The sequence below is a fragment of the Mya arenaria genome, chromosome 5, assembly GCF_026914265.1.
Source record: "Mya arenaria isolate MELC-2E11 chromosome 5, ASM2691426v1".
Classification (NCBI taxonomy): Eukaryota; Metazoa; Mollusca; class Bivalvia; order Myida; family Myidae; genus Mya; species Mya arenaria.
The window spans coordinates 20827242-20848817 of NC_069126.1; the positions used below are offsets into that span (position 1 = coordinate 20827242).

At 39.2% G+C, this 21576-nt stretch overlaps 2 protein-coding genes across 2 annotated transcripts; both read left to right on the forward strand.

Annotated features, from left to right (window-relative positions):
* The first annotated feature begins 12036 nt into the window (after positions 1-12036).
* Positions 12037-15195, forward strand: LOC128235522 (S-antigen protein-like). Its single transcript, XM_052950332.1, has one exon. The coding sequence runs from the start codon at positions 12037-12039 to the stop codon at positions 15193-15195; it is 3159 nt and encodes a 1052-aa protein (XP_052806292.1).
* Positions 15196-15484: 289 nt separating this feature from the next.
* On the forward strand, positions 15485-16234 carry LOC128235523 (S-antigen protein-like). The gene has a single exon (XM_052950333.1). It carries the CDS (start codon positions 15485-15487, stop codon positions 16232-16234), a length of 750 nt encoding a protein of 249 aa, XP_052806293.1.
* The last annotated feature ends 5342 nt before the right edge of the window (positions 16235-21576 follow it).

Genomic DNA, 21576 nt, shown 5'->3' on the forward strand with positions numbered 1-21576 from the left:
TTTGCTGAACTGGAGACATGCTGCACGGAGTATTTGCTGCACGGAGTATTTGCTGCACGGGGTATGTGCTGCTGCACGGGGTATGTGCTGCCATCATCAGGATACTTACTGCACTAATCAGGAGACTTGCTGCACGGGGTATTTGCTGTACTGGAGACGTGCTGCAAGGGAGACTTGCTGCACGGAGTATTTGCTGCACGGAGTATTTGCTGCATGAAGTATTTGCTACCATCATCAGGATACTAACCGTACTCATTAGGAGACTTGCTGCAAATGAGACTTGTTGCACGGAGTATTTGCTGCACGGGGTATTTGCTGCCATCATCAGGATACGTACTGCACTAATCAGGAGACTTGCTGCAAGGGAGACTTGCTGCACTGAGTATTTGCTACACGGAGTATTTGCTGCATGGAGTATTTGCTGCCATCATCAGGATACTAACTGTACTCATCAGGAGACTTGCTGCACGGGGCATTTGCTGCACTGGAGACTTGCTGCGCGGAGTATTTGCTGCACGGAGTATTTGCTGCATGGAGTATTTGCTGCCATCATCAGGATACTAACCGTACTCATTAGGAGACTTGCTGCAAGGGAGACTTGCTGCACGGAGTATTTGCTGCCATCATCAGAAGACTTGCTGCAAGGGAGACTTGCTGCACTGAGTATTTGCTACACGGAGTATTTGCTGCATGGAGTATTTGCTGCCATCATCAGGATACTAACTGTACTCATCAGGAGACTTGCTGCACGGGGCATTTGCTGCACTGGAGACTTGCTGCGCGGAGTATTTGCTGCACGGAGTATTTGCTGCATGGAGTATTTGCTGCCATCATCAGGATACTAACCGTACTCATTAGGAGACTTGCTGCAAGGGAGACTTGCTGCACGGAGTATTTGCTGCCATCATCAGAAGACTTGCTGCAAGGGAGACTTGCTGCACGGAGTATTTGCTGCACGGAGTATTTGTTGCACGTGGTATTTGCTGCCATCATCAGGATACTAACTGTACTCATTAGGAGACTTGCTGCAAGGGAGGTTTGCTGCACGGAGTATTTGCTGCACGGGAGACTTGCTGCACGGGGTATTTGCTGCAAGGGAGACTTGCTGCACGGAGTATTTACTGCAAGGGAGACTTGCTGCAAGGGAGATTTGCTGCATGGGAGACTTGATGCACGGGGTTTTAACTGCCATCATCAGGATACTAACTGTACTCATCAGGAGACTTGCTGCAAGGGAGACTTGCTGCACAGAGTATTTGCTGCACGGGAAACTTGCTGCACGAGGTATTTGCTGCCATCATCAGGATACTAACCATACTCATCAGGAGATTTGCTTCACGGGGTATTTGCTGTGATCATCAGGATACTAACTGTACTCACCAGGAGACTTGCTGCACGGGAGACTTGCTGCACGGAGTATTTGCTGCACGGAATATTTGCTGCACAGGGTATTTGCTGCCATCACCAGGATACTTACTGTACTCATCAGGAGACTTGATGCAAGGGAGACTTGCTGCTAGAGGGTATTTGCTGCCATCATCAGGAGAGTTGTTGCCATCTTCAGGTTACTCACTGCAATCATCAGTAGACTTGCTGCAAGGAAGACTTGCTGCAATCATCAGTAGACTTGCTGCAAGGAAGACTTGCTGCAATCATCAGTAGACTTGCTGCACGGAAGACTTGCTGCAATCATCAGTAGACTTGCTGCACGGAAGACTTGCTGCAATCATCAGTAGACTTGCTGCACGGAAGACTTGCTGCAATCATCAGTAGACTTGCTGCACGGAAGACTTGCTGCAATCATCAGTAGACTTGCTGCACTGAAGACTTGCTGCAATCATCAGTAGACTTGCTGCACGGAAGACTTGCTGCAATCATCAGTAGACTTGCTGCACGGAAGACTTGCTGCAATCATCAGTAGACTTGCTGCACGGAAGACTTGCTGCAATCATCAGTAGACTTGCTGCACGGAAGACTTGCTGCAATCATCAGTAGACTTGCTGCACGGAAGACTTGCTGCAATCATCAGGAGAGTTGCTGCACGGGAGACTTGCTGCCATCTTCAGGCGACTTTCTGAAATCAACAGGTGTGTTGCTGCATGGGAGATTTGCTTCCACCAAGGAGACTTGCTACCACCTTCAGGCGAGTTGCTGCCATCAATAGGATTCTAACTGTAATCACAATGCAGTAGACTTGCTGCATGGGAGATTTGCAGCCATCGTCAGGAGACTTGGTGCCGTCTTTAGGAGACTTGGTGCCATCATCAGGATACTTGCTGCACGGGAGATTATATGCAATATTCTTTTTGGTCATCTTTTGTATCAAACACTTAATTGGTAGTACATGTATTTCGATGCTCCATATCATCCCTGACCCATGAAAGCTCATGATGCCTCATATCACTTGCCATTGGAAACAATAAGTTTTTTGTTTTATTGAAACGCACAGTACCACAAGTCACGAAGTTGGTTCTAACGCTCGTCTGTTTTTTTCTCAAGGGGCACAACTCGAGCGTTTAAGCCGTTGATACATCAATTGTAATTTGTTAGCTGTTTCATGTGAACATCTTTCTTTGAAAATTATTTCCTTTTTACTTTTAATTTGAATATATATATAATTGTGTAAGATAAGCAGATCGTTCCTTTTTAAAGGTATCGATGTCATTATAACCCACTATATATATACAAAAGGGTCTAGTTAAAAGTTTTGTTAAGTGGAGGTTGTTCTTCCAAGAGCCTGACTCTATCTATCACGATTTCCGCCCAGATCACCCCCGGCCCCTACTAATCGTTTAGGCATTAACGAATGATGAATCGGGCACAAATAGCCCAGAGTTGATCTTTGTGTACGATTTCTAACGATTATCCGGCGGAGGGAATGCGAACACTGGCGATTGTACCACGAGGGAAATGCAAATAACAGTGAGTGATATGCGTACGATTAGGAATATAACTTGTGTGTAACAATCTTCAGTTGCGTAGCAAATCGTACTAAATTGTACGTTAAGTACATAATATACGAACTGAATCGTCACTATCGACTACGAGCAACCAACAAAACCCACGAAGGCCACGACCGCCTACCCGATACCCGTATTATAAACAAGCCCGATTGAGTTACGACTGGGCTAATTTTCACACAGCTGCAGTTACGCGTGTAGGCGCAATATGAAAAGAATCAACACGTGGTCTGAAATTCGTGTACAATCGTAGCCCAAATTGTGACAGTGAGAGTTCCCTTCTAAAATGCATTTGACAGCATTTGAAGTCATACAGTCGTACACTATTCCGGCAACATGTACACCGTTTTGTAAAACCAAATGAATCTAATCGTACGTCCATGCGCCTGGCACTTGTATTGTAAAGGAACAATTATGAGAGCAGATGTTACTTTTCAATTAGTTTCTCTATTATATTTGTTCTTTCATTTTCCCCAAGGATGGCATTCCCAAATACGTCTTCGTCAGCGCGAGTGGTAAAGGCTTATTTTTTCTTTGAAGTTTAGTAACCAAATCAAATTGGGTCAATATAATGGTGTTTTTCTCTAAAAACAAGTATCACTAAATGGACCACATATACTCTGGTACACATATAAACTATATCCAAGTTTGTATTCCAATGAGAAAGTTAAAGGTTCCAACGAGAGACCTGTAATGATTTGTTTTACCAAAACCTACATTAAATTTCCAAGTAACATAATTTTAAAACTATTCTTTCATAACCATCAGTCACAAATATGTTGAAATTTTCGATGAAAAACGAACAAGTTGCCCTCTTTTTTCTGTTGAAAACAAACAACAGAAAAGTTACCAAATCCCAAGACTTTGTAATTAAATGAAAATAAAATGGTGCCATTGGTATACGGAAAGACAAAGCGGCGAAGATTCTGGAAATTAGATACAATATATATGTCAAAACAGATCATTGTTTGCTCTGCAACGTATCTCTGGGGATTCATGTAAATTCCACGGCAGCATGACAAGGCTTTTTACCAGTGGGTATTTAGGTAGCCATCCATCATTTAGCTCTCTCCTCGTACATCATGTGTGTGTAGGTCTTTAGTCTGCAGGTGGTCAGTTGTATGGAGGAGAGTAGCCATAACGTTGTCACATTGGGATTGATGACGGGGCAAACTGACCACTGAATAATGCAATGTCTAAGGTCTGGAACTACTTTAGGTCAGAAAACATGACAGTATGGGCAGGGAGTAGGCATATAATATATATACTACTAGGCAAGTTGCGAAAATAATGTAATCTGGGATGCCAGCGAATAATTGTATAAAAAGAGGAAACCATTGCAAAACAGCATTATCCCCATCCCATTATATACGAACATTATTTTTAGTTTACATCAAATAAAAGGCAAGAAATTCTTTTTTGAAATTGTGTGGCCCAAAAAGAGGAAATCAGCTGAAAAGAGGACAATTAACATCCCTGTGTAATGTCATTTAGAACAACGAACACTATGTATGACAAATGTTATTCTATCTAATTTAAAATATTTTTACGATGGCAAGAGTGTGCAGCGTTATTCTAAATTGCTATGACAATGAAACCCAATTTCATGGTTGTTAAGGCAGTAATTGATCTAGAGATCCACAAAACAGATTTTATATTTGAGCTCATTTAGATCAAAGGGTAATGTCATTAAAACTTATAAACGGATTATGCTGTTTTACACAGGATGTAAATAAAGCAATGATATTACATCCTAAAGAAAAATGTACCCGTAATGATCAAACGAATCTTTTAGTGCTTGAAGGTCTTTGATTAGATATCTTCCGCCCCAGAAAAAAATCAAACTCAAATATGTCAAAAATGCGAACATCTGTTTTCCGTCTTACTCAAAGACGCTAACACAACAAGCAACACTTCACTGAATAATGCAAGACGCACGCCACACATGTCGCGCCGTAGTAATCCAAGGTTAATCATTTCAGGAAGGACAATCACATGTTGATGTGTAAAGCAAGTTGTGCATGCAATCGCGACAGCTGGTGGAATAAGTCAGTTGAAGTTTACACGTTTTGGGCTTCTACTATGACAAGTAATATATTTATTTAAAATATTGATATATTTCAAATGTGTTCGTAAATTCAATGATGATACGTTCCACTGTGGGGTACGCATATTAACCATGGTGTAGCACCGCGATAATGCATCTTTCAGTTGATATAGTCAGAAACCAAGCCCCAAAACAAAGTTTCATCTTGAGTGATGTCCGTCTTCAAAAAGACGCATGTATTTTCATACATCTTTGTTAATTAAAAAAGAGTAATGTTTACAGCATTACATTTTGGCTCTTGTGGCAATTCATTTTTCATTTTTAAATAGGATTGCAGACGCGTAGCTGACTGTAATCAAATTGATACGCAGTTGCGTAATGAAATATTGACAAGTTTTTGTAATACTAATCCCGAAAACCACGAATTTGAAATTTAAAAAAAAAACGATGGCCCTAGCTACGCGCCTGGATTTGATAGTCCACATCCCAAGAGAAAATAACGCGACCACAGGTGAATACTAGTGGCGGGGGAAAATCATCGGTTATCAAAAAGATAAATTGTACAAGATAAGGCGAGATAAGATCGGATATATTTCCTTGGCGGAATCACCACAAGAAAAGAAATAGAGTTGAGCAATGGCCATTAAAAAGCAGCTCCACATTCTCTTCTTATCAGCCTGATGGATTCACTCTGGCAGTGAGCTGGAGGCTTTGTTTGAACCAAGGCCATCCAGTACAGGGCTGGATGTCATCAAAAACTCGCCCTGAAGTTTATGGGCCCTGTAATTGGTACAAAGTGGCATTGGCAATGGTCCGTGAACCGGCTATGAAACACGTATGGCCATTCAAAGGTGTTGACACGCGGCTTGTCCACAGTAAAATGGGACTGGTCGTAATACTGCCATAGGACCAGCATCAATATTCAACACTATTCTGATATCTGATGATTATCTTTTTCATTTGTAACTAAGTCTACAAAGACAACGAATTTGTTTGCATTTTTTAATGAACAATTATACTTAAAACATCATCAGCACATTTCTCATGCTTCTTAAATTTTGCAGCATCACATTTGAACAATGAATATACGAGTTTTTTATGATGATCAATGATCAAATCAGTTCTTGCAACTTTATGTGCATGCAATCGATTGTATTCATAGGCTCATTTATTGTAATATAATATTGTATATTGTTGTTTCTCGGTCAATGATAAAAATTTGTGCACAAACACTGTAAGTAGAAGAAAGCCAGCCGTGAGCTATATCATCTAATCATTGCTTGTGAGTGTGCTTGCACAATCATTGATAAAGAGGCTTTGTTCTGTAAACCTGCAGGTTCTTGTAATCTATGGGTGTTGACTTCCAGAAGCCGTGTTAATGCACGGGCTTCACTGGAAGATATTGTATAGTTTTGCACTTTGCCTTTGAAATTCAGTAAATTAAGTCGCCAGTAGTCATATTGAATAAGTTACTCAGTCTTGTACATTGTGACATACACGAACGCCATAACGCTCCGGTGGATACCTATTGTCACTAAACAAAATGTAATAAACGAGCCGTCCAAGCATGTTACATAGAATTGGTTCAGTGAAAGCCTGACTATCATACATATTTGATGACTATGCGATTTAAGAGAAAATTTCACCGATATATACATAAGCAATGCGGGTTAAACTAATATGCGTACATAAGCAATGCGGGTTAAACTAATATGCGTACAAAGGGCCAAATGTCTGTGACAGTCTTACATAAACTCTCCGAATATTTCATGTCACATATAACGAGGGGTATTGGTGCTATGTTTTTTTATGACACCATATGTTCCTAGTAAAAAACAACAAAGCATCCGTTGAAATCCACTCGCCAATTGGAACTATTCTGCAGCCTCGATGTACACCAGCCAGCTTCATTGCAGAAGCAAGTCGCCTCCAACTTGTTGCGACCATGCAGACATTTGATCCTTTTATTGCGCAACACTATTCGAATATCGTTTTCTCTTTGTAACTCTCATCGATTTGCCGTCATGGAACTTTGTACGGAATATGATGTAATATGATTTATTGGCTATTGGGAGAAAAGAAAAATGTCTACAAAGTCTGTAGTTCTTAGGCCAAACATTGGTATGACGAAATTCGGCGTCGCAAATATGGTATTTTATGGGACAGATGCTACCACTCAAGGGTATTTATGAGAAGTAAGTAGATTAGAAGCTGAAAATAAAACACTTGAAAACATCAGGAAATTAGCAAATCTTGACAATATAATAGTTTATATTCCCTGTCAAAGAAAGAGCATGCTTGTCACGAATTGATAGCGTGAATGCTGAAGTGTATGTACACTGAATCTTAAGACTTTTTACTGTTTACACTTGTACTTTTAAACTAAATTTCAGACTTGTGGCGTTTATGACGGACATAAAACATAAGGAGAAGCTAGGTTTTTTGTGTTTGGTCGAATGCGCCAACAAATATTGGAACTCCTGGAGATAAACAAAAATGATAGGAAGCGGAGATTGGGTGGCCTGAAATAGCCACAATAGACGTTAATGGCGCTGCAACATAATCTGCAAATGTTCGATTTGGCGTCAAAAGAAAATGTAGACTGCAAGATGCTGACATTGCAAGTCGCTTAGGTCACAGGAAAACGCGGAGTTGTAGACCTTGCATTAGCCGCTCGGTTACTGGTTGGTCGGTTACTGGTTGGTCGTTGATACACATTCTTGTGTAAAACTTGCTTATTAGTTATTGTTTTTAATACACGAACTATTTAAGCTTGAAATTAATGTTTTGGTGTTAAACTGTATGCTGAATCTTATGATAGTTGTGATTTTTTCCATAAAGATATATAATTATTCTTCTGTTTCCGCATTAGATTTCTTGTGCATAGGAAACCAATTAGTAAGCCCTGACTGGCATTTACTGGTTCCCTCAGCGCAATGTGACACCTCTTTTTCTTTAAAAAAAAATAGGGGAATACTTTAGAAGGATACCTCTCCTAGCACCGCTTAGCTGGTTAAGAACTGATTAATAGTTTTGGATCATTTATGACCGTGGCTGTTGAATGTTGAAAACTGTTTTATATCAGAACGGAATAGAACAGAAGTTTATTTCGACTTATGCAGCAAAAAATGTACATGTAGCCTGAAACTACAGGCTCAAGCCATGTGTCCTGAAACTACACGACCAAGCCATGTTGCATGAAACTACACGACAAGCCATGTGTCCTGAACCTACACGGCCAAGCCATGTATCCTTTAACTATAGGGCCAAGCAATGTTGCCTGGAACTGCGGGGTCAATCCATGTAGCCTGAAACTGCTGGGCCAAGCAATGTTGCCTGGAACTACAGGGTCAATCCATGTAGCCTGAAACTGCTGGGCCAAGCAATGTTGCCTGAACCTACAGGGTCAATCCATGTAGCCTGAAACTGCTGGGCCAAGCTATGTTGCCTGGAACTACAGGGTCTATTCATGTAGCCTGAAACTGCAGGGCCAAGCTATGTAGCCTGAAACGTTACCTAAAATCAATTCGTGACATGTGAAGTAACATACTGCGCTTGTACTGCAACTCCCCAAAATAGGTTTTATAAGCAATGAATACGCCTAATGAAAGTCAATACACTTTCTTAGCAAAACACCAACGTTTGCATGTCTGGCAAATGCAATATTTGCACTGAATAATTGAAAGGAATTGCTTCATACGCATATATAGACCACCCATCTGCCACAATGCTAATCTCCTCATCATTATCAGACATTGTCGAGACAATGTTAAATGTCGAGACGCGATTGTAACCATTCCAAAGCCCCGATAAATGCCTTTATTTGGGACTGCTACAAATGTTATCAATAATTGCCGGATTGAATTAGCCATTCATGTATGAGAAATGACCATCCACGATGGCAAATCTAGCCTTCCCCTGGGCCATTCCATTTCTTGGTAGAACGGAAATTCTGGGACTCGCAGCAAGATAATGGCAGAATGTTTCGGAATATTAACCAAATATTTTCGATAATACTAAAGCTTAACTAGTTATTGAGCACATTTTCTTTGTCTTATTGATATGCTATTGTATCCGAGGTGTCTGTTTTAAGCAGTTTGTCCCAGGTCCGAACATTATTATGAATGTGTATTTTTTATATATAAAAATCTCCAACACAGAAGAAGGGCAGCCGAGAGAATAAAACATGGTTTCCAGGCCTTTGTTCCTAAGACGGTAAAGGCTTTATGATCAAAGAACTACATCGGAAATGAACACTCGTACATGAAAACCCATGAGGATTGATAAAAACATCATTCTTCTTTCATTTTTTTTCTCATATCGATAGTAACATAGTACATCTGGACTTTGAACTTTTCTCACAAAGGACCGGCCCTTCCTATCTTACCAGACTAATTGTTTAACTACGTTTTCTGTACTTTCTGTAATTGTTATACGTATTAGTGATTAGTTTATATCAATGACCTATTAGTCAATAAAACATGTAGTATATGTGGCAAAACTACGGAAGCGCTTTATCAATCTAACAAATATAAGAGTAATTATAGTTCATATCCACTTGTCTAGTTTGTTAAATACACACTTGCCCGTATCTCGCGATTGATATATAACTCTTATTCATGAAACATACTGTTTTAGCATTTTTTTAACAAAAAAAACAGTTGCTTCAATTTAAGTAACATGTTTACATATTACAGCATCCCCAGATTACTTGACATTTTCATGTTGAGCTTCAGGTTACGTAAACGCATTATGACTAAACCATAATTTTCTGATCGATTCCCAATAATAGCTTCAATATTGTTTTTCTCGCACAACAATGCGTTACAGTCAGCAGACGACATTGGGTGCCATGTTGGTATCGATTAACCAGAGCCCAACAAAGAAGAAAAAGTAGTTCCTCAGCGCCTACGCGTCTTTAAAGGTCCGCTATTTGAATGCTAATTAAGGTCTTCTGGTGGGTTTCTTGTTATTTAAAATCATAATTTTCATTTTGAACGTCGTAATTATTATTGAAAGACATTGCAGTTAATACAAAATTTACTCACACTAGGTCAAACATGTAAGTTATCCAGTGATAACATCATTAATCTTTCAAGGCCAATATTTAAATAATTCACTAAAGTACACTAGTTTTGCAATTAATTTACCGGGCCCGAAACATTTTTAACAAACACTCCCAATCATGTGTGCATTATACACGCACTCTATCAGAGTAAGAGAGGTAATCAGTTTCTTCCACCTTCAGAGAAATGGAGGTGGTCAGGTATTTCTTCCGCAATAGATAAAGACAGTTGGTCAGTTCCTTCCTCCACTATAGATAAAGACAGTTGGTCAGTTCCTTCCTCCACTATAGATAAAGATAATTGGTCAGTTCCTTCCTCCACTATAGATAAAGACAATTGGTCAGTTCCTTCCTCCACTATAGATAAAGATAATTGGTCAGTTCCTTCCTCCACTATAGATAAAGATAATTGGTCAGTTCCTTCCTCCACTATAGATAAAGATAATTGGTCAGTTCCTTCCTCCACTATAGATAAAGATAATTGGTCAGTTCCTTCCTCCACTATAGATAAAGATAATTGGTCAGTTCCTTCCTCCACTATAGATAAAGATAATTGGTCAGTTCCTTCCTCCACTATAGATTAAGACAGTTGGTCAGTTCCTTCCTCCACTATAGATAAAGGCAGTTGGTCAGTTCCTTCCTCCACTATAGATAAAGGCAGTTGGTCAGTTCCTTCCTCCACTATAGATAAAGATAATTGGTCAGTTCCTTCCTCCACTATAGATAAAGGCATTTGGTCAGTTCCTGCCTCCACTTTAGATAAAGACAGGTGGTCAGTTCCTTTCTCCGCAATATATAAAGGTGGTCAGTTTCTTTTCCACTATAGAGGAGGGGAGGGGATTAAAATAGAGAAGGGGTGCGAGTAATTATAGAGTAAGGGAGGTAAACAGTTCACTCCTTTATTTTATTAAAGGACAGGTAATGAGTTCCTTCGTCCACTTTACGTAAAGGGTGGTGGTCAGTTCCTTTCTCCACTATTAGACAGGCAGGCAATTACGTACTTACCTCCACTTTAGGGAAAGGGAGGTGGTCAGTTCCTTCCTCCACTTTAGAGAAAGGGAGGTGGTCAGTTCCTTCCTACACTTAGAGAAAGTCAGGAGTACAGTTCCTTTCTCCACTTTAGAGAAAGATATGTGATTAATTATAGAGAAAGGGTGTTGATAAATGATAGAGGAAGGGAGATGATCAGTTCCTTCCTACACTAAAAAGAAAGTCAGATGGTCTGTTTCTTACCCGGCAATGGTGAAAGACAGACGGTCTGTTCCTTCATTCACTATAAAAAAAACGGTAGGTGATCAGTTCCTTCCTTCAATATAGAGAAACACAGGTGGTAAATTCCTTTCTCAGCTATAGAAAAAGAGAGGTGGCCAGTTTCTTCTTCCACTGTAAAGTAAGGCAGGTTGTCAGTTCCATCCTCCACTATATAGAAAGGCAGATTATGAGTTTCTTCCTCCTACGTCCACTACAGAGTAAGGGGTGTTGTACGTTCCTTACTCCGCTATAGAAACAGGCAGGTAATGAGTTACTCCCTCCACTATAATGAAAGGTAGAGTGGTCAGTTCCTTCGTCCACTATAGATAAAGACTGGTGGTCAGTTCCTTTCTCAACTGAACAGAAGGGCAGCAGTATAGATACAGCTGGGGAAGTGGTCAATTCCTACCTCCACTTTAGAGAAAGGGAGGTGACCATTTCCTACCTCCTCCATATAAAAAGGGAGGTTGCCAGTTCCTACCTCCACTATAGAGTAAGGGAGGTAGGAAGTCCCTTACTCCAATTTAGAGAAATCGAGGTGGTCAGTTCCTTCCTCCGCAAAAGAGATAGGCAGGTAATCATTTCCTTCCTATATTGAAAGGGAGGTGGTCAATTCCTTCGAGAATACTATAGAGAAAGGCAGGTAATTAGTCTCTTCTTCCACTTTAGAGAAAGAGCGGCGATTAATAAGGGATGGGATTTATGAAAGAGTTATGGAGGTGTTTAATGGTAGGGAAAGGGATGTGAATAATGGTAGAGAAAGTGATGTGATTAATGGTAGAGAAAGGGATGTGATTAATGGTAGAGAAAGAGAGATGATTAATGGTAGAGAAAGGGAGATGATTAATGGTAGAGAAAGGGATGTGATTAATGGTAGGGAAAGGGATGTGATTACTGGCAGAGAAAGGGATGTGAATAATGGTAGAGAAAGGGAGATAATTAATGGTAGGGAAAGGGATGTGGTTAATGGTAAAGACAGGGAGGTGATTAATGGTAGAGAAAGGGATGTGATTAATGGTAGGGAAAGGGATGTGATTAATGGTAGAGAAAGGGAGATAACTTATGGTAGAGAAAGGGATGTGATTTATGGTAGAGACAGGGAGGTGATTAATGGTAGAGAAAGGGAGATGATTAATGGTAGGGAAAGGGAGATGATTACTGGTAGGGAAAGGGAGATGATTACTGGTAGAGAAAGGGATGTGATTAATGGTAGAGAAAGGGATGTGATTAATGGTCGAGACAGGGAGGTGATCAATGGTAGAGAAAGGGAGGTGATTAATGGTAGGGAAAGGGAGATGATTAATGGTAGAGAAAGGGATGTGATTAATGGTCGAGACAGGGAGGTGATTAATGGTAGAGAAAGGGATGTGATTAATGGTAGGGAAAGGGATGTGATTAATGGTAGAGAAAGGGAGATAACTTATGGTAGAGAAAGGGATGTGATTTATGGTAGAGACAGGGAGGTGATTAATGGTAGAGAAAGGGAGATGATTAATGGTAGGGAAAGGGAGATGATTAATGGTAGAGAAAGGGATGTGATTAATGGTAGAGAAAGGGATGTGATTAATGGTAGAGACAGGGAGGTGATTAATGGTAGAGAAAGGGAGGTGATTAATGGTAGAGAAAGGGAGATGATTAATGGTAGGGAAAGGGAGATGATTAATGGTAGAGAAAGGGATGTGATTAATGGTAGGGAAAGGGATGTGATTAATGGTAGAGAAAGGGAGATAACTTATGGTAGAGAAAGGGATGTGATTTATGGTAGAGACAGGGAGGTGATTAATGGTAGAGAAAGGGAGATGATTAATGGTAGGGAAAGGGAGATGATTACTGGTAGAGAAAGGGATGTGATTAATGGTAGAGAAAGGGATGTGATTAATGGTAGAGACAGGGAGGTGATTAATGGTAGAGAAAGGGAGGTGATTAATGGTAGAGAAAGGGAGATGATTAATGGTAGGAAAAGGGAGATGATTAATGGTAGAGAAAGGGATGTGATTAATGGTAGGGAAAGGGATGTGATTAATGGTAGAGAAAGGGATGTGATTAATGGTCGAGACAGGGAGGTGATTAATGGTAGAGAAAGGGATGTGATTAATGGAAGGGAAAGGGAGATGATTACTGGTAGAGAAAGGGATGTGATTAATGGTAGAGAAAGGGATGTGATTAATGGTAGAGACAGGGAGGTGATCAATGGTAGAGAAAGGGAGGTGATTAATGGTAGAGAAAGGGAGATGATTACTGGTAGAGAAAGGGATGTGATTAATGGTAGAGACAGGGAGGTGATCAATGGTAGAGAAAGGGAGGTGATTAATGGTAGAGAAAGGGAGATGATTAATAGTAGGGAAAGGGAGATGATTAATGGTAGAGAAAGGGATGTGATTAATGGTAGGGAAAGGGATGTGATTAATGGTAGAGAAAGGGATGTGATTAATGGTAGAGAAAGGGAGATGATTAATGGTAGAGAAAGGGATGTGATTAATGGTAGAGACAGGGATGTGATTAATGGTAGAGAAAGGGATGTGATTAATGGTAGAGACAGGGAGGTGATTAATGGTAGAGAAAGGGAGGTGATTAATGGTAGGGAAAGGGATGTGATTAATGGTCGAGACAGGGAGGTGATTAATGGTAGAGAAAGGGATGTGATTAATGGTAGGGAAAGGGATGTGATTAATGGTAGAGAAAGGGAGATAACTTATGGTAGAGAAAGGGATGTGATTTATGGTAGAGACAGGGAGGTGATTAATGGTAGAGAAAGGGATGTGATTAATGGTAGGGAAAGGGAGATGATTAATGGTAGAGAAAGGGATGTGATTAATGGTCGAGACAGGGAGGTGATTGATGGTAGAGAAAGGGAGATAACTTATGGTAGAGAAAGGGATGTGATTTATGGTAGAGACAGGGAGGTGATTAATGGTAGAGAAAGGGATGTGATTAATTGTAGGGAAAGGGAGATGATTAATGGTAGAGAAAGGGATGTGATTAATGGTCGAGACAGGGAGGTGATTGATGGTAGAGAAAGGGAGATAACGTATGGTAGAGAAAGGGATGTGATTTATGGTAGACACAGGGAGGTGATTAATGGTAGAGAAAGGGATGTGATTAATGGTAGGGAAAGGGAGATGATTAATGGTAGAGAAAGGGATGTGATAAATGGTAGGGAAAGGGAGATGATTGATGGTAGAGAAAGGGAGATGATTAATGGTAGGGAAAGGGAGATGATTACTGGTAGAGAAAGGGATGTGATTAATGGTAGAGACAGGGAGGTGATTAATGGTAGAGAAAGGGAGGTGATTAATGGTAGAGAAAGGGAGATGATTAATGGTAGGGAAAGGGAGATGATTAATGGTAGAGAAAGGGAGATGATTAATGGTAGGGAAAGGGAGATGATTAATGGTAGAGAAAGGGAGATGATTAATGGTAGGGAAAGGGAGATGATTACTGGTAGAGAAAGGGATGTGATTAATGGTAGAGACAGGGAGGTGATTAATGGTAGAGAAAGGGAGGTGATTAATGGTAGAGAAAGGGAGATGATTAATGGTAGGGAAAGGGAGATGATTAATGGTAGAGAAAGGGAGATGATTAATGGTAGGGAAAGGGAGATGATTAATGGTAGAGAAAGGGAGATGATTAATGGTAGGGAAAGGGAGATGATTAATGGTAGAGAAAGGGATGTGATTAATGGTAGAGACAGGGAGGTGATAAATGGTAGAGAAAGGGATGTGATTAATGGTAGAGAAAGGGAGATGATTAATGGTAGGGAAAGGGAGATGATTAATGGTAGAGAAAGGGAGAGGGAGGTGATTAATGGTAGAGAAAGGGATGTGATTAATGGTAGAGACAGCGAGGTGATTAATGGTAGAAAAAGGATGTGATTAATGGTAGAGACAGGGAGGTGATTAATGGTAGAGAAAGGGAGATGATTAATGGTAGGGAAAGGGAGATGATTAATGGTAGAGAAAGGGAGAGGGAGGTGATTAATGGTAGAGAAAGGGATGTGATTAATGGTAGAGACAGCGAGGTGATTAATGGTAGAAAAAGGATGTGATTAATGGTAGAGACAGGGAGGTGATTAATGGTAGAGAAAGGGATGTGATTAATGGTAGAGAAAGAGAGGTGATTAATGGTAGAGAAAGAGATGTGATTAATGGTAGAGAAAGGGAGATGATTAATGATAGAGAAAGGGATGTGATTAATGGTAGAGACAGGGAGGTGATTAATGGTAGAGAAAGAGATGCGATTAATGGTAGAGAAAGGGAGATGATAAATGGTACAGAAAGGGATGTGATAAATGGTAGGGAAAGGGATGTGATTAATGGTAGGGAAAGGGATGTGATTAATGGTAGGGAAAGGGATGTGATTAATGGTAGAGAAAGGGAGATAAGTAATGGTAGAGAAAGGGATGTGATTAATGGTAGAGAAAGGGAGATAAGTAATGGTAGAGAAAGGGATGTGATTAATAGTAGAGAAAGGGAGATAATTATTGGTAGAGAAAGCGATGTGATTAATGGTAGGGAAAGGGAGGTGATAAATGGTAGAGAAAGGGAGATAATAGTTTATGATAGAGAAAGGGAGATAATTAATTGTAGGGAAAGGGAGGTGATAAATGGTAGAGAAAGGGAAGTGATTAATGGTAGAAAAATGGATGTGGTTAATGGTAGAGAAAGGGAGATAATTAATGGTAGCGAAAGGGAGGTGATTAATGGTAGAGAAAGGAAAGTGAATTATGGTAGAGAAAGGGAGATAATAAATGGTAGAGAAAGGAAGATAAGTAATGGTAGAGAAAGGGAGATAATTAATTGTAGAGAAAGGGAGATAATTAATTGTAGAGAAAGGGAAGTGATTAATGGTAGAGAAAGGGATGTGGGTAATGGTAGAGAAAAGGAGATAATAATGGTAGAGAAAGTGAGATAATTAATTGTAGAGAAAGGGATGTGATTAATGGTATAGAATGGGAGATAATAAATGGTACAGAAGGGAAATTATTAATGATAGAGAAAGGGAGATAATTAATGGTAGAGAAAGGGAGATAATAAATGGTAGAGAAAGACGGTAATCAACTCATTCTTCTACTCTATAGGAAGGCAGATAATCAGTTCCGTCATCCACTTGAGTGAAAGGCAGCTGGTCAGTTCCTTCCCCTGCTATAGAAAAGGTGAGATGATCAGTTCATTTTTCAGCATTATCCTGCACTTTAGACAGACAGACAGACAGGCAGAAATGTTGTTTGCCGTTAACATCTTATTCAACAATTTCGTGACAAAATATAGAACATATAAGCACACATATAAATATGCAGTATGGTCACAACGATGCATGGCCTAAATACAAGAAAAGAGACTGAAATATAACCGAATTAAATTAAAAACAAACAAACAGAAGCTACAAAAATGGGAAAAAAGAGAGATACATATTCAAATCAAACAGTGAGATATATATTACATATAGTTAAAATAGTATGGGAGGCTATTTACAAATGTCATAATACTTGAAAGATGCTATATAACGTATAATAGAAATGCTTGATTTATAATTTACCTAAGCTAATTAGTATGCTTACGTTTCTTTATCTGTCAAATGAAGTCAGCGACGATTTTCTGCTTATTGATAATCATGAATTTATGTTTAGAAAAGATTACTCGTTCCATTCCGGTGTTGTTTTTAATGCATTTTTTCGGCATACTTCAGACCGTTAGGGTTGAACATTTTAGAAAATTATTTACCCGAATCGTTATGGGTCGAATTGAAATACAAAAAAATAAACTTTTTTAATTGGGACTTTATATCGTTATCCCCACTAACAGTCGATTTTTGGGATAGAGTTAATGTTAGCCTTGATAAGGTATACAAGGTAACACTATTATAATTGCCGGAGATATAAACGAGGATCAGCTTAATCCACTTCATCGGAGTTTTCGGGAATTTATGGCAACAAATAACTTACGAAATGTCATATATTCTCCAACCAGAATAACGAACTATACGTGGACCTTGTAAGACTCGACTGCAGTTTCACAACACATTATTTTTTTTTTAATCAGCCAGGCAATTTTGAAACTCATCAAATTGTAGGTGATTATTGTTGTGGTCATGCTTTTATAAAAAGTAGTTTTTCTGCTACCAATAGCATCACTAGAAAGGTATATGGAACTATACACGAGCAGCCATGATTTTAACAAAACGAATAATCTTTTAAGTACCACCGACTGGAATGTTTTGAATAACGGAACTATCGTCGAAGCTACGAATTGTTTTACTAAAACATTTATAAATATCGCTGAAAAAAGTATACCTACTCACTATGCAACAAATCGTAATTAAGATAAGGCATGACATAACCCTGTAATAAGGCATGATATAACCCTGTAATAAGGCATGACATAACCCTGTAATAAGGCATGACATAACCCTGTAATAAGGCATGACATAACCCTGTAATAAGGCATGACATAACCCTGTAATAAGGCATGATATAACCCTGTAATAAGAAAATTATCTAACAAACGTGATAAACTAAAAACAAAAGCTGCGCGATCGAGAAATTCGTGTGATTGGGTTACTTACAAAAAAGTAAGAAATATATATCAAATATGACTAAACATGCACAAGAACCTTTTTCAGTAACTTAGAAGGTAAACTAATCGTGTTTAATTCTTCCAATCCGCGCCTTTATTGGAAAACATTTAGAATGCTTGTAAAACAAAACAGCAGCAAAGGCAATGCAATACCTCCACTGCAAAACTTGCATAATTCGTATTCCTGACGTACAACTTCTCTCACTTATTTCAATTTGACCACATGACACTGGTATACGCCTTTAGATTTATGACTCACTGTATATTAGTGATAAATGTTTTGAATAAATAAACACGAACAACAAGATAAAAAATACATTTACTGTATTTTAGTAAGCATCTGGACAGTCAACTGAATAAAAAGAACGGGCACTTCATTATAAAAAAAAACTTGATGGACCCTAGATCTATGTAGAAACGCCTTGAAATCATACATACATTGAAACTAATAAACGTTCATGTATATCATCTTTTCACAATATTTACTACTAATTTAGATTCGTAGGAGATACTAAACCGAACATTTCATGAAACCATTTTATAGCATAAAAGGCAGCAGTCACAGGATTTGGTGTTTAAGCGGTTTTAATCAAAGATGCTAAATAAATAGCAACAACATGACTCTTAGCGGGTAAAGTGTCCCTACTCCCTAACCCATTACACAACGCCCATTTATGAAAACGCATCAATGCACCATGATATTTAGTGTCCGCGGTGAATGCGCGTGAATTGCGAAGCAGGTCCGTGAGCAGGGTTACTCTCTCCGCCAAATACGTCAGGCAGACCGTTAATTTCTTGTTGATGAACCTGAAAAAAAAAATGCTAAAACAAAAACACAATAATAATTATCTTACTCGTAAAACATAGCTTGTTACAAATCGTAAACATATAGTCGTCATCACATAACACAAACATAAATTACGCTTCTCTGTGTATATGCAATATTAAAGTTGTTTAAATAATAACTAATCCAGCATATGATTCTTTCTACGCTTTCAATAATCAAAACAAACAAAACAAACCAACACACAGTGTTTGTCAATTTGCTCTATTCTTTCAATAATTGTTGATAAGCAATTCTGCTATGCAGCAATAATGTAACGTCACTTTTGCGGTGCCACAGTGTCAAGTGTAAATATTCCGGCGATAGCGCCTCTTGACAACAATATTGCAAATAGCAAGAACGTCTCTCGAGGGGGATTATCCACTGTGCAAGACAATTTTACAAACAGTTATTTCGCTTTACTAAACTAAACTTTTAACGCCATCATTCTAAATTTCAAATCAGCATTTCCAAACATCCTCTTTCCATTTTAACATTTTACATAATACTGCCTGTCGGTTGGTAAATCAAACCAATCGATTATTGCATCGATACACACACCATTTTTCTACACAAAATGCCCAAAACAATGATGATTTCCAACACAGACACACGAAACTCCATTTACAGTACTAACCTGATACCATGCGTAATCAATAAAACGCCTCACGGTAATCACACTCATCTTTCATAGTCGTATCGTCAGAAATTACGCTTTCTGGGATCGGCTGGCTGGTCACTCTGGGTGACTGTTCGGACGTGGGGACAGTTCCGCCGGGAGTGGGTGGTTTCTCCACCGGGACCGGGAGCAGAGGGACTGCCAAAGTCTAGGACTGTACCGTAGCCGAAACCGGACGTGAAGCCTGGACCGTAACCGGAGGCATTGCTAATGGGTCCGTAGGGAAGAAAACGACCTCGTCCCCCTCCCACAGGAAAAGGCGGCTGCACAGACAAGCGATTGTTAGAAAAGTCACGACACTTTCCCCTTAAAGAGCGTTTGTTACTGAGGGCTCTGGTCTCAGCCCTGTGAATTTTAGTTTGATCTTTACTGTCGCTTGCTACTGTGTTTGACTCCTACTGACGTACTGTTTCCCATACGCCCTCGGAACTATCTGCGATCCACTTATTTATCTTGTGTAATCTGTCCGACATCTCACTTAACTGTTCATTGCAATATTTAATCTTCCCGTGCTGTAAAGCCCATTTTAATTGTTTCACAGTATCTACAAGTTCATTATTGAATTGAAATTGCACTTTATTTCCTTCGAAACGCCACTTTATATCCTGCTCTGATTTGAGCTTTTTAACTTCTGAAGCTACAGATTAACTACTAACTTGTACTTCTTGCTTCAAGCTGCTCAATTCTGACAAAATAGTACTTAGCCGCAACTGAATGGGATCACGGTTCTCAGTCTCAGAATATATCATTCTTTCGCCATAATTTAGCACGTGGTCGCGCACTATGAAATAAAACCGGTTTTTAAAGTCTTGTCAGTCTGACTGTCCTCGTGCTAATTTACAGTACAGAACAGAACAGCAACTTCCTTCAATGATTTTTATTGTTTCTATTTCGAGTATTGACGATGATAAAGTACAATTGCCCATCTTAAGGAAGAAGACGAACATTGAATGAAATAAAAACTTTTCGATAACATTAACATTAATAGGACAAGTGGTCCAGACGAAATCAGTCATAGAATGCTGAAACATACTTCATCCTCTTTTGTATTCCACTGACTATTATCTTTAACAGATCTATTCAGGAAAGTATATATCCCACAAAATGGAAACTTGCCAATGTAATGCCTCTTTTTAAAAAGGGTGACCGCACCCCCGTGTCCAACTATAGGCCAATATCGTTGATAAGTTGTGTTGGAAGGGTAATTGAACGAATTATGTTTCAACACTTGTACAATGATATGCATCGAAACATCCTTATTTACAAGCACCAGTCGGGATTTATTCCTGGCCACTCGACGGTTTGCCAACTAATAGATGTTATTAAGTTTGTAAATCCTTCAATGACAAACAATCTACCAGTATTGTATTTTGTGATATATCCAAAGCATTTGACAGAGTTTGGCACCGTGACCGTATATTTAAACTCCAAGAATACGGAATTTCAGAAAATGTGCTAATATGGTTCTCATTATCTTCTCAATAGGTCGCAGAGGGTTTTTGTTGGTTTTTGTTGGTACTTATTTTTCTAATTTCAACCAAATCACAGCTGGAGTCTCACCAGGTTCCGTTTTAGGTCGCTTGCTTTTTCTTACTTACGTAAACGATATTGCTGATACCCTAGCATCTTAAACTAGGCCCTTTGCAGATGATAGTTTGTTTGCAGTCTAAACTTCAGGCTACTGAGCTTGTTTCTGTAGTTGTTCATATAAATATTCATCAAGTAGTTCCAACTACATGGAGATTAAAATTAATTTAGATTTAGATAAAATCTCGGAATGGTCTAAGCAATGGCTGGTACAATTCAACCCTTCAAAAACAGATGCTATTTTATGCTCACTTAAAAACAAGCAAGAAGCATGATTTTTGTTTGATAATACTCCTCCAGTACTGTGCGCCCATAACAAACATTTAGGCGTTACACTGAGTGCTGATGGTACTTGGCATCACCATAAAGACAATATTATTAGTTCTGCTAGAAGAAAATATTGCTTCTATGCATGCTTTAAAATATAATTGCATCGTAAAACCCCGAATCAAATAAACATATCCTACCTAAGACCAATTCTCGAATACGCCTCAATTGTCTGGGATAATTGTTCAATATATGAAAAGGAAACATTAGAAAAATCCAATGCGAAGCTGCACGCATTGTGACCGGACTCACACGATCAGTATCA

What these genes read in the sequence shown, in the direction of transcription:
- LOC128235522 (XM_052950332.1), top strand. Translation starts at nt 12,037, where the DNA reads ATGGAGGTGTTTAATGGTAGGGAAAGGGATGTGAATAATGGTAGAGAA.
- LOC128235523 (XM_052950333.1), top strand. Translation starts at nt 15,485, where the DNA reads ATGATTAATGATAGAGAAAGGGATGTGATTAATGGTAGAGACAGGGAG.